Source organism: Bombus vosnesenskii, unplaced genomic scaffold (genome assembly GCF_011952255.1).
Source record: "Bombus vosnesenskii isolate JDL3184/JDL3185 unplaced genomic scaffold, Bvos_JDL3184-5_v1.1 scf7180000014056, whole genome shotgun sequence".
Classification (NCBI taxonomy): domain Eukaryota; kingdom Metazoa; phylum Arthropoda; class Insecta; order Hymenoptera; family Apidae; genus Bombus; species Bombus vosnesenskii.
The window spans coordinates 247264-264273 of record NW_022883345.1 but is presented as its reverse complement, the minus strand read 5'-3'; the positions used below and the strand labels follow the sequence as shown (position 1 = coordinate 264273).

Sequence of the window (17010 nt, the reverse complement as noted above, 5' to 3'; positions counted from 1 at the left end):
GTTGACTTCCATCCTTTCCTATCTCCATTTACGCGTAGCCCAACTATCGAATTCATCGAACGACACGCCAAAACATCGCATGAAAAAAACGGTCGCCCGAATCGAAGCAATTCAAGTTCATCGCTTCCGTTTCGCCAAACCACGGTGCACGACCAAGCGCGCGCGCGCGGGGGTGCGCTTTATCCGCTGGAGCATTCGAACCGTGCTCGAATTACTCGAACGCGTCGAATTTTTCCAATAATTTCTCATGTTCCAGCGTCCAGTCTCGCTTTTCCCCTGCCATCGGTCGCCACCCTAACCCCGGGCAATGCTTGACTCGGTTTCACCGCGCGCGCGACGTGCGATCTAAACGCGTCGCTTTAAATCGTGCCGCGGCGTCAGCCGCGGCGAACAAGTGTCAACCGCACCCAGGAACGTAATCCAACCCCACCTATCCCGCGCTCCAAGCCGCTCACCATTCGTTCTCGTTCTCTCTCTCTCTCTCTCTCTCTCTTTCTCTGTCCGACTCGCTTCGGGATAGCCATCAGCGCGACGGGACGCGAATCGGGAGCGACGAAGGGAGACGGCGACCGTACGCTCTGGGATCCCGTCCGTGGAAGGAGTTTGGCAAGTTATTTGTAGGGAAGGGGGTCGTAGAAAGGGGTCGATACGTATCGCGATTTGCCGGGCGGCCGGGTTATCGGGCAGAAACGAGGGCTGTGAACGAAGGGGAAAAGCGGTCTCTCTCCGGCCTGTCGCGGCTTGCGTGTAGGCAGCTCGCCGCCTACGCCCACGTTACCGGACGCCTGGCAGATAGGGATCATCGAGGCGTGTTCTATCGGCCTCATCTCGGGCACCCTCTAACAACCTCGCGATCCGTTCTCTCTCGCTCCGTCGCTCGCTCTCTCCGTTACCGCTCCGATCTCCGTGTTCGGCCCGTGAAGAAGCAGCAGCGTGAAGCGATGAACGCGGGGCAAGGGGAACGTGCACGACGACGAAGAGGAGGAGGAAGAAGAAGAAGAAGAAGAAGAAGAAGAAGCAGAAGAGGAAAAAGAGGGAAGAAAGAGGTGGAAGGGGGAGGAGAACGAGGACGGAAGACCCGTTGGCGCCATTGAAGCCCGAGATACGAGCCGAGGAGAACGCTTCTATGGCACGCCGGGTACCCCGTGCGCACACAGACGCGCCCGTTCTGGGAGGACGGGGAACACGAACGGGGTCTATTTTTGTCGGGTGGCGGCGGCGGTGGCGGGACAAAAAGCCTGCGGCTTCTACCCTGCTCCTCGCTGTCTTTCTTCCTCCATCGTCGATTCCACGTTTTTTCCCCTTCGTCCTCACTTCCCTTCCTCGTCCCCCAACCGCCGCTCTTTTCACTCCGTGCGCCTCTTTTTTTGCTGCCACGTCGCTTCTACCGCACTCCGTTCTCGTCGTTCTCGTCCGTCCCTCTCGCTCCACCGTAACAACTGTTCCGTCGGGTTTGCTCTCGCTCCATCCTCGTCGCACCCTGCTAAACTAGCTACTCCCCTCCTTGTCGCGCGCGCTTCTCTCTGTCGCGTCCCGTTCCGACGACGGCCAAAGCAATCGAGTGTACGAGCGACCGAGACACGCGATACCACCGTGCGCGTTCGACGAAGACGACGAGAAAGAAAGAGGAGAAAGGAGGAAGCCACGGCGGCGGAACGGAGACGGAGGGCAGTCAAGCCGTGGAAGAGAAGAGAAGCTCTGGCCAAGCACGACCGAATCGAGTCGAGTCGAGCCGGGTCGCGTTGCTTCGAGCCGAGTCGAGTCGAGTCGAGTCGAGTCAAGTCGAGCCGAGTCGAGTAGAGAGTCGAGCACCGTGTGCTCGGCTAAAGAAGGATGGAGAAGCAACCAGCGCGGCGATGACTACGCCAAGGGCAAAGAGGCGGAAAGAGGAAGAGGAAAGGGAAGCCGCGCGCGTGAAAGACAGAGGGAGAGTGAGATCAACGCGGGAGATGGAGCACGAGGGAGACGAACAGAGAGCCGGCAGAGTGAGGACGGTATGGGCGCAGCGGGTTGGGGAAAAAGGCTGAGGCCGTGGCTCCCTTGGCGGCCCGCTACTAATTGCCGCCGGCCGCTCCTGGCTACGGGCCGCTGAGCATCGTGCCACGCACAACAGCCAGCACGGTTATGTTATGTTCCGTGGGTTATAGGCGTGACTGTATGGTCGAGGCCCGAGCTCGGACGCTCGAATTATATACCGCGCCATGCGCTTTCGGCGCTCGAGCTCGACTGTCGCGCGTCCCGCTTTTCGAATGCAGACGACTTTTCCGGGACGTGGTCTTGATCGCGCCGCGAGACCTCGACCGAGTATATTTCGAGGACGTCCGTTTGAAAAGTTCGATGACGAGGCACGGAATACGAATATGCGAGTGTGTTTTGTCATGGAACGAAGAACATTTATAATCTGTAGTCTATAGGATCGACGGAAGTTTTCAAAGACAGATAGTTGGACGCGTAAAAAGGTAAAAAGGAGCGATACTCGGTATTTTGGTCTAATTGGTCAAGCTGTTTGTAATTTGGCGATACTTTCATATTGCCGTAGCTCGTCTGTATCCGCCGATATGCGTATTTCTACTAAGCTAACTTTTAGTATCCCCCAATCGAACGAAAGAACGAAACAGAGCGTCCAAGGAGAAGTTTGTTCGTTCTGGGCTTCGTCACCTCTCGATCTCGGCGAATTTTTCATTCTCAGTTATATTCTCCGCGATTGCCGCGTTGTATTCTAAGATGAAATTTTCACCGAGCGCAAGAATTTGGTACGAGGCGTTCGTACAAGAATCGTCGAGAATTCACCGATTCTTCACCAAGCACAATCGCTGTTCTTCATAATTAAACGCTCTTATGCAAATCTTCGACTTTTGATACGCTTTGTTTTTTATTCCACGTATCAGCATCGACGGAGTGTTTAAAGCGGCCAGACATGTTCGCTGCCTGCATACATCGTTGGTTTCTTTATAAAGCTTGCGAACAAACGCGGCGAGAATAACCTTCGAAAGCGGAATTCTTTGTTCTCAGAAGGCAGCTGTAAATTAAGTTCTCGCCAAAAATTAAATATTCAAGATACGTCGCCGTCATCCGTCGATTTATCTTCTCAAGGATTACTTCAAATTCATCGATATACCAAATTCCCGAGAACTGAGAACATAGCAAATAGCTACCAAAAAATAGGAAGAACGGAGCGCGCAAAGATACATTAAGTGCGTATATACGTGCAAAGAGATCCCCTTGAGTGGAGGCGGCGCGGATAAGCGTCAGCGGGTGAAATAACGTTCATTGAGGCGGCGAAAGCCAACGGAGAGCGACGTCGAGGCGGCGGCGTCGACGGGTTGCGCAAATAAATAAGAGATATGTATAGGTGGCCGGTGGGATATATAAATCGATCGTTACGCCGGTTAAATTCAAAACAGCCGTCGGCTACGTAAATAGGAGGGCGAAGTAGCATGATGCGCGCGATGCTTTTCTAAATGGCTCGTCGTAGAATCGTAGAGAATTCTGTGAATCGAAGGGGGCTGGCGGCCCGGGGGGTAAAAGGAGGATCGATCACGCACCGGGATTGCGTCGAAAGAGGAGGCGAAATCTCAACTTTCCGACCCGATGATCGGGAAAGATGGCTCGCTAATTAGCCGAACCGATGACGACCACGAGTTATCGGCACGCAGAGTGAGAGAGAGAGAGAGAGAGAGAGAGAGAGAACGATGGAGATAAGCGGCGCGTCTACTCGCACGATCCTCGCGCTAATTTGCGGCGTGAGGCATATCGGGTTTAAGGCCAAGCTGTCTGTTCCGTTTTGCGTGATAACATCTCGGGATTGGCTCTGTGTCGTTTGCTTGGTTACGTCGCCTCCGTTTTTGGAGAGCATAACGAATTCGAGATGTTTCTTGGAATATCTTGAACGACCCTTCTTTCCTTGTTCGAAATCAAACGTTTAATGTTTCGAGTAAAGTTACGGCATAAACTAAACGCATTACACCAGAAGCGTTTAATCGTACGAATACGATGATTATTTTGTTCTCGCGTAGAACACATTTTGTAGCTGAATTTCAATATCGTTTCTTTGTCGATATCAGGATCGATGCGTCACGACGGCTCTGGATGTTCGCGATTCTCGGATCTCGAAAGAGCCAACGCGTGACTAAACGCGAAACCACCCTCTGGCTAACCTCTTTTCCTGGGGACACGGTTGAATCGCGAAGATAGCGCTTCGAAACGGGAAAACTAACGGTAACGATAACGAGCCCTATTCAACCGCGGAACAGATATCAGCTCATAAACCACCGACGGCGTGTTTCTCTTCGCGGGCGGAATTTCTCGCGCAGAAAAGTGTGGCGTGGTTGCGCCTTGGCGCGCAACGACGATCTCACGGAAACGCGAAGCGTTCTGCATGTATGCTCACCGATTTCGATCGTTCGCGTTGTTGAGTGCGCTCGTTCGACCCTGGACACCGCAATAAACTTGCTCTTCCCGGGGAAACCGTGCGGTCTGACGATTTCTTAGCTTTTCTCTTTACGGCGGATAGGAGAAAAGCCTGTTTCGTTTTCAATGAAACGTATCTCGAAAGTTGATAGTTCGATCGTCAAGATTCTTACGATTTCGATACAAATTTCCCAGTTCTGTGTACTTTACAGCTCGCTCCTCAATGTCAAGCGTGAACATTTTAAAAATATTCTAAATTATAGGTTTTTGATAATAAATTATATCGAAGACGTTCCGTATATTAGGAGAAAAGGATCCATTATCGTGTATTGCGTTCGCATAGTAATTTTTCACGTTTAAAACACCAAATATTGGTTTTCATTAATGTATCAAGTATTGAAACGCATTTTATTAGAACTGGTTTCGTTCGTAACGGTCTACGAATAGTTGTTTGACGATTAAATATCATAATAGTTAAATATCGCGAATGATCAAATACTGCCGTTAAAAATCTTCGCGCTATTTCTCTCGTCGTTCGATTAAATTCGGTAATACACGAGGCATTCGAGGAATTCAAATTGCGCCAACTTCTACCGCACGCTCAACGTCAAGCAAAAATTCACGATCGTCTATATCGCACGCTAACCCCGACCCAAGCCTAACCCTTCAAAATATACCCACCTTCTTCGACATCGTCGAGCCCCTGCACGCACCCTGCATAAAGAAACGGAGAAAAAAAAATTCGAACGACCGGTGGGTCTGGGACGAGAAATCGAAAGGACGACACCGGAACGAGCGGGATGGAAAAAATATCGGCGCTCCCCCGCCGGCCCTAATGGTTTCCAACCCCTTGCCCTAATATATCCCGTATTCCGGATCTGGCGTAGCGCGCGCACCCCTTTCGGCCTCTCCTTTTCTATTCTTCTCTGTCTGCGTCCCTCTCACCGCGGGCCAACGGCGCACGATTATTATCACCGACCCTGCCCCGATAATGAAAGTACACGCACGTGCTGGTATTAGTGTCGAGAGAGCAGCAGGGTTCGCCGCCTGGTTGCATTCAGGCCCCGGACAGCCACTGCACATACGAGTGGGGGACACAATGAGGGTGGCTCCGGTGTTTCGGCTCCGCTGAGTCACGCACTAAAGAGAAACGCGTGAGGTCTCTCCGCGTGGCCTGTGGCCCGGACAAGCCCCGTGGATCCGTCTGTTTTTTCCTCGTGGAATTTTTGTTTTTTACCTTGGCTAAAGTATAGGGAACCAACGGAGCCTTTCTCATTGCTTCTTTTCGTATCTCGATCGATGGGGAATTAATCTATCGCGCGGTACTCTTCGGCTTACGTCGAATCCAAGAGCGATCGATGCTCCTTGCGGAAAGAGGTTTCCGGAATTTTTGATTCTCCTGTAAATTTACATCCTAAATAGGTGTTTGTTACGCTTTCGTTGGCGATTTTCAATCCCACTCCCAATCATTCCCACTTCTAGACAGTTTTCTAGAAGAGAGAACATTTTTACAAAGTGTACGCTTCTCTGAATCAAACGAACATCGCATCTCTCCCTTTCTGTTTGCTGGTACCAGTTTGGATATCATTTTTTAAACAAAATCCATCGTTCAACCCTGTCGGCTATCCATACGCACGGGGCAAAGAATAAAAGGGCTGAATCGAACGAACGATTTTCGCAGTGACCAGAAAGCTATTAGAGGAGGAGGAGAAAGAGAAGCAGAGTCCAGGTTGCTTGCCAAAAAATCCAAGTGCACCAGTCAACCGACGGCGGCGGTTTCTAGCCGCGGCGCATTATTTTCTGCTCTCCTCGAGGAGGTCAACTGTTTTATTGACTGAGGGTCGAGGTGCGCGGCCTCGGAGAACCACGGTTACGGTTAACCGAGCCAAACCTCTGAAATCGTAGCGGGGAATTATCGGTTCAGTTAGCCGCTCTGCTCCGTTTCCCCTTTTTCTCTACGCGAAGCAAGGACGTTGGTTCTCTCCTTGCGTCGATGGAACATGCTGCGGAAACCCTTTGAAAACGTTCTAAAAATATCTGGAATATTGGAACTGCGCGTTTCTACCCTCAAAATCGCAATAAGTTTCTACGATTATTTCCTTTTTCCAGGTTTTAGTTGCTTTGTACTTGACTTTAGCTACGAGCAGAGCGCACGTACGAGAGAACGGCAATTTAAAAATGTATTTTTAAGGAATTTTGGTCATTCCGAATCGTAAATCGGTAGGTCGTGGATTTTTGAATCGTCGAGAAAAGTTACGCCGAATGTTTCGTCGTTCCATCGGTCGATATAAACCAACGGGCTCTACGTTCAATTTTTTGAATTATCGAGAATATTTCCTACCCCGCCCCCTCCCCCTCCCCTCCCAAACTTTACACGGCATAAGCTTCATATTCGAACGAAAATTTGGAAAAATATAAGGTAAATAATTGAACGCGTTACAGATTTTCGGAACATTACGAAAGGAGCAATAAAATACTTACGATTGTTTCACAAATATTTTTCAAGAATTTCAACGTGAAAAACGTATATCGAATTTCTAGTTATTTTTACATTCTATACCTTCTAGGTGTAAAAACAGAACTTTTTCTTTCGCAACGCTTCGGAGATATCGGAGAAATGAAAATAAAATACGTGAAATTAATCGTTGGACTTCGATAGATTAAAAATTGAGATCAATACTTTCCGATATATGTATATCTTGCGCAAGTTGGAAGTTATGGTACTGATAAAACCGAAGAATATTAAAGGAAACTATCTATTTCTCTTTCTCCTAAATAACGTAAAGCCTACGATTTTTCTACTAAAAACGTACGACCGTAAAAAGATTCAAATTCGAAAACCGCTGATAACGGCGTTGCAGTATATTTCTTTGCGACGTCGCTTTAAAATTGCGTACAGGTTCGTTTCCGACGTATAAGAATGCGCCAGATAAATCATTCATAGATAGAAACTAAAAATCCAATTAGAAGCAAAAGAATATTCGCAAGGATGACCAAAGCTTTCGCTGGAACGAGAATCATTAAGTCATTTTTCCCCTGTTGGTTTGGACAAAGAGCTTCGGAGAAAAAAAAAACGAGGCGCACAAGTTTTCCACTGTGCAAACAGCGTACCGTTCCATCGGGAAAGCAAACGACGTCCCGACGATTAGCTAGCTCGCCGGATAAAAAAGGAGAAGCGAAAATCGTCGGTCGATCGTCACGGTAACAGATGCCGCGATTGCGGTGTCGGATCGACCGCTTTCTATTGAAGCACCAGCCAGCCGGCCGCAATCTTTTCCGAGCGACATACACACTCGCGCACACACGTGCACGTACATACAATGAGAGAAGGCCACGGCGACGAAAAGCGTGCAAGCCCAGCACACGCGAGAGTAATCGCTTTCCAACGCCGCCCTTTCGACCAAATTAACCCCGTTAAACGTCACCCTTCGATTCAAGTTTCCAGCCTCGAATATTTCCAACGTCGATAACTCTCGATTCCTAGAAAGTATTAATTTCTCATTGGAACTATTTAAACATCGTAGGGATATCGGACGCTAAATAAAACGTTTCTCATCGAGGGAGAGAATATTCTTCGAAAGTATCGTCTTACGCGCTGAAACTTGCTCGCTAGAACTCTTCTAAATTTAAATTTCAATTTTTTTTCAGCTTTCATATCTGTCCGTTCTAGCTGAACTTTTGGGAAACACGATTCCCCGAGGCCTTGTGCCGATCGAATCCACCCCAATAGTTCTAAACCCACATCCCTCAACCCTTTTATCTATCGCTCTCTCAAAACCTACATTCCTGTTTGTACTTTCAAAAGCAATAGAAAAAAGGACGATTCGAAAAAAAACAAGGCAAAAAAAAAAAAGCGGTCGTGAAAAAAGCCCACATCGTCTCTTTCGCAACGATCCTGGCCGTTTCACCCTGCGCGGTAACCATTCCGGCAATTTCCAGGGAAAAAACGGACACGAAGAGGCAAGCAGGGGAACGCGCGTCCTTCTCCGTAGCTCGGGGCCAGTCGTCGCGTTTTTTCGGCCGCGATCGTTCCGGCGCGCAACCGAGCGTGCCTTTTCGACGGCGCGCCGCTCCGTGTAGTCGGTGAAACGCATGCGTGCGTGCGTGCGTGCTCACCAGAACGGCGGCGGACAGAGAGAGCCGGTCGTCGTTGGCACACGTGTGTAACGTGCACCGTGTGTAGTATGTGTATACACGCGGCAGCAGGCTACGCAGAACCGCGTCGAGCGCGATCGTCACGTACACGCACGCCCACACGCGGACGAGAGAGACGGCCGCTGCCGCCGCACGCTCACGGGCCCGTACTTGTACGGGACCTTTAGCGGCTCGTGAGCCACAGTCGGGACGATCAATGACAACCCGCCCCTCCCGCCACGTCCCTCGGTGTCGGTCGTGTTCACGGAAGGCACGATAAACGCTCTCTCGCTCCGGATCACGGGTCTCGGAGAGAACGTTCTCCGACCGCTCGCCCCGCGCTCCTCCTCTCCATCGCGTCTGCCACCTTTCCCCTCCTGCCGTGCGCTTCCACTCACCCTACTCTCGCAGCTTCCCTTTCCCCGTACTTCGCTTCTCCGCGGCTCTCCACAGCCGCCGCTTCATCGTCGTTCTCTGGCACAGGGCACAGGCTGTGCCGCCGCCGCGCGCTCCGCCAGCGTCGTTCCTCGCTCTCAATCAAGATAGACGCGCGCGAGAGGCTTAGCACCGGGAGAGGAGGCAAGAGAGCGTCGGCAGAATTTCTCCGTGACTCGAGGGAGCGACCGATATAGGGGCGGCGAGGGTGACGCGGGGACCGGAGAACGGACCGAAGCCACAGGCGGCGGAACCGAGAAGGGAGACTTACTGCTTCGAGTCGCAGCCGACGCCGCCGCCGCCACCGCCGCCGCCGCCGCCGGCTCGAGGGGACGACGAACGGACGAACGAACGAACGAACGAACCAACGAACGAACGAACGAACGAGGCGGGCAGGGTGGATGGCTTGGATGGGTGGGTGGCTGGGTGGTTAGCGATGGGCGCTCGAGACACGAGCTCTCGAACAATTTCCAGCGCGAATACGCCACGATGATATCTCCGCGGGGAAATTGCCGCGACGCTGCTGCAGCAGTTGGGGTGGAAAGGATTAATTGGTGATCCGGGTTTGTTGATAGCGCTGCTGGGTGAAATGTTGGCTTTTTCTTGTTTTCCCTTTTTTCGCTCAGCAACTTTTTGCAGCGAGGTTGGTGTTACCGTTGGTTTCAGGGATTTTTGGCGGTGGGATCTAGCGTCTGTCGGGTTAGGAAAATTGCGATAATCGAACGAATAGCGTTCTTCCTGCTTCACTTTATTCTTCTTTTTTGTATTTTAAATACTTTTGTCGTAAGCGTTCTAAAACGCTATTTCATCGACTTGCTGACTATCGCTCGAGATGTACGAGTATCACGGATTTTTATTTTCTCTCTCTTTACGTCAACGTTATACAAATTTTACTGTTTCTTTCGCCTGTAATTCGATATTTGTACTTGTGTTTATGGACCATTGCTATCCGAATTGCTACATTTGAAATTTCATACGTAAGTTGCGTTCTTTTGGAACATCGTCAGGACTTTTCTCCAATATGATGGTAGCCAACTACGATAAAAACTTGAATATATCGCACGTTGGCATCAGCAAATGCGAAATAAGCAAACGTACCTCGACTTAATTGTCCTATCGAAAATTTCAGCCACGATATGAAAGTACAATAACCAGTCTCTTTACATACAGTCGAGAATACATACGTCGAGACGTGGGTGGCTGCTATTTGCGAAATTATCATCTAAAAGATCATCGCTAAAATCATAGAATCATTGGATCGCATAGGATCACACGGGATCGCTAAAATCCAGTGACGTCTGAGAAGTTGCTCGAATTCGACTGGTTGCCGTCGATCCTGGTGCGTCTCGAAACCATCGCTGAGGGTGGCCGGTATAGAGACGCGGCAAAGCGCGCGACTGAGAGAAGGAACGGCACGGCACGGCGTCGCTGAGAGAAAGAGAAACGCAGAAGAGAGCTCGCCGTCGTGCGAAGGCAGCGGTGCGGACAGAGAAACGAAGAGAGGCGACAGAGGCGAGGCGCGAGCGAGCGAAAGAGAAAGAAAGGCGGCGAACGGATACCGGCGCAGCCTGTCTGTGCCTCTGCTTCGGAAAGTGACTAATGACTAGCCGGCCAGACCTACTCTTCTGCCACCCAACGAGAGAGAGAACGAGGAGCGCGCGCCGTAGCCGGGAGAGAACAGATACCGGAGAGGTGAGCCGCTGTTATCTCGCGGCCCTCGACGACGGTCAACCGTGAAAAATGACTATCGCGACGAAGAAATATTTTACGGGTGGCGCGTTCGAACGGCGTCGTTACGCGCCGTGAGCACACATCGTGCGCAACTAGAGGAAAAATAAAGGAAAACGAGACGAAAATAAGAGAGAAGGATAGAAAAGGAGGGAATCGAAATATAGAAAACGAACAAGAGGAAAATGTAAAAAGATCGGCGACTAGAAATCGTGTAGAAAAAGGAACGAGAAGGAGAGGTGTACGCCGTCCGAGAGGAGATCGTTAGGACGACTCTATCGACTGTCAATTTTCTTTCGTTTTTCGAAAAACGCCTATCTTATCGAGTTTCTTCGCGATTACGAATATACGTATCTTGAAAATATTCGTAACGATCTAAGGACAGCAGAAATTCGATTCGTAACGAACTTGTTAATTACGAAAGAAATATCCGAGCATTTATTCTACATGGATGATAATTTTGCCAAACGAAACGGAAAAATTAAAAAGAAGAAATAATAAACCGGGCAGTGTTTCCGTAGATTGGGAAATTTCCCGTTTATCTCTGACATTTCATATTTCTAGCGTAAAAAGTGCTCCGAATGCCGACTGATATCAATTTCAGATTCGCACGTGGCGTTTGTTTGGCCAGACAGAACGCATATACATACGTGTCACGATCGTCGGCCTCGAGCGTACTAAGATCTTGGTCGTTGGGGAAGATTCGAAGAGCTAGAGCATCGCGAATCGAATGGAAGAGAGACGCCTCTCCACTGATCGATCTCCGACGCGACTAGCACGCGGAACTGAATCCGGATCGGATGAACGAGGGAACCGGGCAACTTTATGCGCCTGCTCTGCTTCTCTTCCTTCCGTGGGAAGCGGGGCCAATCTCTCTCTCTCTCTCTCTCTCTCTCTCCTTCTCTCTGCCACCGTCGCTACCGCCTCGCTCTTCTTCTCGCTCCTCCCTCTCTTTCTCTCTCCCTCTCGTTACTTCCGCGCCTGGAATCCCACGCTTACGCCGCCACGAACGTCAGAGGCGTAAATCCGAGAGAGCTTCCTGGGCTGCGAAGCGTCGCGGCGTCGTTAATGATAGCTCCGAGCCGCGCTCTGCCTTTCTGCCGTCGTGTTCTCGCTCTCTCCCTACCTCCCTCTCTCTCTCTCTCTCTCTCTCTTTTGCTCGCTCGTTCTTGCTCCGTCGTCGCCTGAAAACGCGCCCGCGCGCGCCTCGAGACCCAAAGCCTCGGGAAAACGCGCGTTCGTTCGCTCGTTTGCCTCTCGCCGCTCGCGGCGACCATGAGTCGATGTCGTATGGCGGGTGAAACTTTTGGGTTTCGAGATATACTACATCCTTTTAACCGGTTCATCGAGTTCATTTCGCGTTGGATAACGCTTCTAGCGGGTAAGACGAGTTCATTCGAACTAGTTAATTGGTTCGATGACTGCGTTTGATAACGCTGTTGGATAGTGTTTCGCTTTTGTTTTTTTTTTTTTTTTTCAGTTCCATCGAGTCTCGCGCTAGTCAAATTACCTCGATTCGAGCGATTTAAGGTCCGCTTTAACGGCGCGAACCTGTTACTTTATTTTACTTTAAACACCTTCCCGCAAATTTTTCCGCACGTTCTCAACAGTCGAGTTATGTACTTCGACTAAATTTTTCTAACTCCGATCGGTTGCGTCTGTCGATGTCTATGCGCTTTCTTTTGTTAGATAATGCTAGTCGAACGGTATAAAATGCCGGATGTTCGCGACGATGCCCGTCGTTCGCTGCTTCGTAATCGGATGGCGTGGAAACTCGAACTCGAGCGTTTCTTTTTTCACGTCATAGGGACTGCGTCTTCGAGATTGGAAAACATCGCTCATGGATATCGAGCAAATACCGTTCTCCGTAACTTTAAAAAATATCTCGAACTTTTACGCTAACAAACGCGAAACACCATTTTACGAGAAACAGCGTACGACGCTAATACGTAACGTTACGCGTCACCGCGATTCTCGCCCACGCGTGGCGCCAAGAATCTTGGAAAAGAAACTCACGCCCGAAAAAACCGGAAAACCAAAGTCTCCGGAGAAAATGTACACGTACATACATGGACGAAAGACGACACGGAACTATTCGCAAGAGAACGATCGAGACGAGTCTCGATAACAAGAAACGGTCTCGGTGAGTGGAAGAAAGCCTGAGGAATCGATTGCAATCGTGGTGGGATGATAACGACGGCGCGGCGGTCGTTGGGCCGCGCGCGCGATCATCTTGCCGGAAGATCGATCCGTTCCGCGGACCTGGGATTACCATACGCGTTCCCCTCGCCGTTCCGCCAGACAACTTATTATCGGTTATTTATCACGGCAGCCCGTGACTGAAATTTTTCGCGGCGAACGCGTATCAAGAGTTGGAGATGCACCGTGGCGCGCGTTCCACTTGCGAGACGGCAGTCGGCGAAGAAGAGAACCGCCGCGCCAGATCCCGCCGTGAGAAATGGACAGGCCATTACGCGGCCGAGATCGAAGGCCGTGGCGCGCGTTACGTTGGGAACTGCCGCGAGCTGGATCGAGCCGCAAAAGAGAGATCTGGGCCACCGGCCAGTCGACAAAAATGCGACAAAAACCGAAGGAAAATGGAACTCGCGGAATTTTTGATCTTCGAAGAATGCACACGACCAGCGCTGGGAAAATATCGGTTGTGCGCTTCTCCTAGTAACTCGGAATATTTCTTTTTTCAAGAGCACAAAAGCTGTTGCGGCTACAAAATGTATCGCCACATTCCTTTGTTTTCCAATGAAGCGTTTTTTTTATCAAAGTATGCCAATATTTTTTGCAGACGCTCTATATATTTTTAGCCATGCGACAGTTCCAGTGTTAAAAACTACGTGCATTTTTGCCAAGACGCTTCTATAAATAGGAAAACACGATCCTACCGTTTGATATTTCTCGATCAGATCTCTCTGACGAGCCGTGTGCACTCGAACGGTTAAAAATCGATCGGGCATCGGAGGAACCACGTAGATCGAGAACCGCATAGTTGTTCGAGATTTCTTTGGCCGGTCGAGCGGCGAATACGCCGCGCCGGCAGCCACCGCGGCTGCCTATGCACGTCCGTGTAATTAGACGTAATTAGGCAGCCACCTTATCCGACCACCTCCTCTCCCCTTTCTCCCTCGCCGCTCTGTTCTTTCTTTCGCTCACCCTTGCCCCGTTCGCGTTGTATAAGAGCGTGCTCGCGATCCATTTTCCTGGCAACCGTGCCCGAGATTTCTCGCGGTTTTTCCACTTGCCCGCTAGATAAATTCTCTCGACCCGTAACCTCGCTGGACCGCCGCGCGAATCCACCGAGAAATCGTCTGCGGTCTACGCTCGCGCGCGCACTCACTCGGAGGCGTTTAAGCGCGACAGCTTCCGGGGATGCTGGTTTTATGGCGAGTTTTCGTGCATGATGATACGTATTATCTGCCTGGTTAGAAACGCGCTCCAGCTTTTTGTCGTTGATTTTCTACCAGCGTCTATTTCTCGTTGATTACAATTTTAATGCGACTGGTACGCGCGAGTTTCGTCTTACGCGTTTCTTCCTAGCGAATTCGAACGCAGCGACGAGAAACGTAACGACGAATGATCTAAGCGACAACGAATCGGAGAAAACGTGACGCAACGCGATGCGTTGAGTTTAGTCGCGCGAAATGTCCGCAACTGTAGTTTTAGAAATCGATCGAAGTTCACAGACGGCGAGGAAAGGAGCGACGCGTGATCGTAACGCGTTTGCCTAAGGTTCTCACGAAGCGAAGTTTAAAAACGATGACTATAAGCGAAACCGAACCGAAGCAGACTGAAGTGTGTTTATACGTGGTCAGAGTATATTCAGTCCGGCGTCGGACAAATGTGCGAACTCAATACGAAGTATTTTTAGCGTGGCTCGCTTCGAAAACCCTTGGGTACCGACCATACGACTTGTGATTTTGGAGTAACTCGTTTCGCTTCGTTTTCCAGGTGTTTTCTTGCTTTCGGATCGATCCCTTCCAGTTTTATCTGATTTCGGAAAAATTTAACGTCTCGACGTCTACGAACGAACAAATATGCTTTCTCTGCGTTATCGAAGCATCATCCTACGGAACCGCTGAAACCGAGGTAGACCGTTATCTTCGCGTCCTGTTACATCTATCCGTTGGAACAAATAAACGATTATCCTGAAACGTCGAAACTTCGTTGAGTGCACGCGATTCCCCGGAACGATTCGTACAGCTGGCCACAGAGCTGCAGCCTATAGCCGGAAGCGCGGCGAGATCCACGAGGAACACGATAATCCATAGAAGAGACGGACTGACTCACCTTGTTGTGCGGCAGCTGTGTGGGCACGTACAGCGGAGGATCCAATCCTGGACTCGTCACCGCGTGACGGCCGATAATCCTGTCCGCCGGTTTCGCGTCGTATCCTTCCGGCTGGCCGATGTGGAAGCCCTTGCTCTTCACCCAGAACCGGAACTTACTGTTCTCCGCACTGTTCACTTCCTCACCTCTCAGCGTTCGCAATATACGAGCGTACTTTTTGATCGTGATAGTCTTAGTTTTCGCCAAATCTCCGTACGTTTTGATCACCCACGGTTGATACGCGTTGAACATTCCGTCGTTTTGGAATTTCTTGGGTAGACCGGCGTTCTCTGGTTGACCCTTTTGCATCCCGTAACCAGCGCCGTTCACGCCAGCCGACATTCCAGGGAACGGCATGGGTACGCCGTTCTTCGAGTCCATCGCGTTGCCAGCGTTCCCGTTGCCGACGTAGCCGCTGTTCAAGCCAGCGGACGTGCTCAAAGAGCCACCGGTCATGTTGGAAATGTCCAGGTACGACACGGACGAGCTCTTGCCTAGGTTGGTGGCATTTCCGACGAACGTCGCCATCGACGACGACATGTACGGGATCGGAGTGGGCATGCTGAGACCACCGGCGCACAGGCCAGCGGTTGGACTCGCGGCCATACTCAATCCGGCTACCGATGCGTACGTCGACACATCGGACATGTTCGACGAGGTCTGCCAGCTATTGGACAACACGCTGTTGTTGGACACCGCGTCTGACGTGGACACGGATGCCGAGGATGTCTTGGTTTGGGCGTTGGACCTCGACACGGAACCACCTCGACTCTTGGACGAGGGACTGGTTTCCGGCGACGAGGACGACGAGCCCTTGGTCGCGTTGGTCGACGTGCCACGTGACTTCTTGGTCGGTGGCTCGTCCCGTGGCATAGAGTTGAGATTACCATGGGACGGGCTGTTGTTGTTCTCGGATCTAGAACGCTTGCTGGACGAGCCGGTGGACGAGGATTGGCCCGACGGGGTCGGCGAATTGTTCACCGGCACTCTGCGACGGAGTCCCATTGTCGCGCTGGCCATTATTCCCGGGTATATTTAGTGCGACCGCTAGCCGGTTTCCCTGCTCACGATCGATTTCACACTGTCACTAGTTCACCGGCCGCGTCGTCGTCGATCACCGAAACCGTCAGCCGCCAGCATTATCGTTCGTACGCGGGTACACGCGCCGACAGACGGACGGAGACACAGACAGCAGCCACGTACACAGAGAGACGATACACGAGGCCGAGCGAGCGACAGGGGGTGGTCGTGTGCTGGCTGTTGTATATCGACGTCCACGATGTCCACTGGCGACGGTCCAGTCGTTGTCGTCGCTTCCGGGATGTTGCCCGCGGGAAAATCGACCCGGTTGTCCTCGTCTAGGAATCTTGCCTGCAAAAGAAAAAGAATACCGGCACGTGTGACAAGTGGAATTAGCTATGCACGATTAAGCGGCGGAAACGTTTTAACGAGGCCGGCCCGCTAATGGACTGCCGACCAAGTAGGTGGAAACCTAGCGGCGTAGCGGCCACGGTAATACGCGCTACTGAAATTCACCTACAGAAATTGGTTTCGCCTGTTCACGGTGCCGCAATGCCTTTCTCTTTCTCTCGAGAGAAAAACTTTTTTCGCCTAAAATTAGCTTTTCGACCACAGGCTTACGACCGCCGATTGGAAAGATCGGTATCGGCGTAGATTTCACCAACCACGTGGATGATTACGAGATTCCAGCTCCAGCTTTTTCGAACCGGCTGTAACTTTGCAAAACAAAATCGTATCGATCCGCTTATTCGTCCACTAAGCTCGACTACAGTCTACATTTTCCGTTATTAGTTGACAATTTTCGTTCAAGTCGACTGACATTTTTTCGTCCAATTATTTTCTTCCATTCGCTCCTGCTACCCTTTACGGCAAAGCGTAGACTCGCGACACCATGTGTTTCGTACAACGGGCAACAAACGGGTGAACGTGGCAAAAAGATTAATA

General features: G+C 50.8%; 1 protein-coding gene across 6 annotated transcripts in view; it reads right to left on the bottom strand.

Moving 5' to 3' along the window:
• Window positions 1–17010, bottom strand: part of LOC117239480 — a 71374-nt gene that overhangs the window by 35757 nt on the left and 18607 nt on the right. For all 6 annotated transcript variants that reach the window (XM_033505063.1, XM_033505066.1, XM_033505061.1 and 3 more), the window contains one exon: window positions 15007–16416. In XM_033505063.1, coding sequence (XP_033360954.1) covers window positions 15007–16065 — 1059 coding nt within the window. In that variant the 5' untranslated portion in view covers window positions 16066–16416. The remainder of the gene's footprint in view (window positions 1–15006; window positions 16417–17010) is intronic.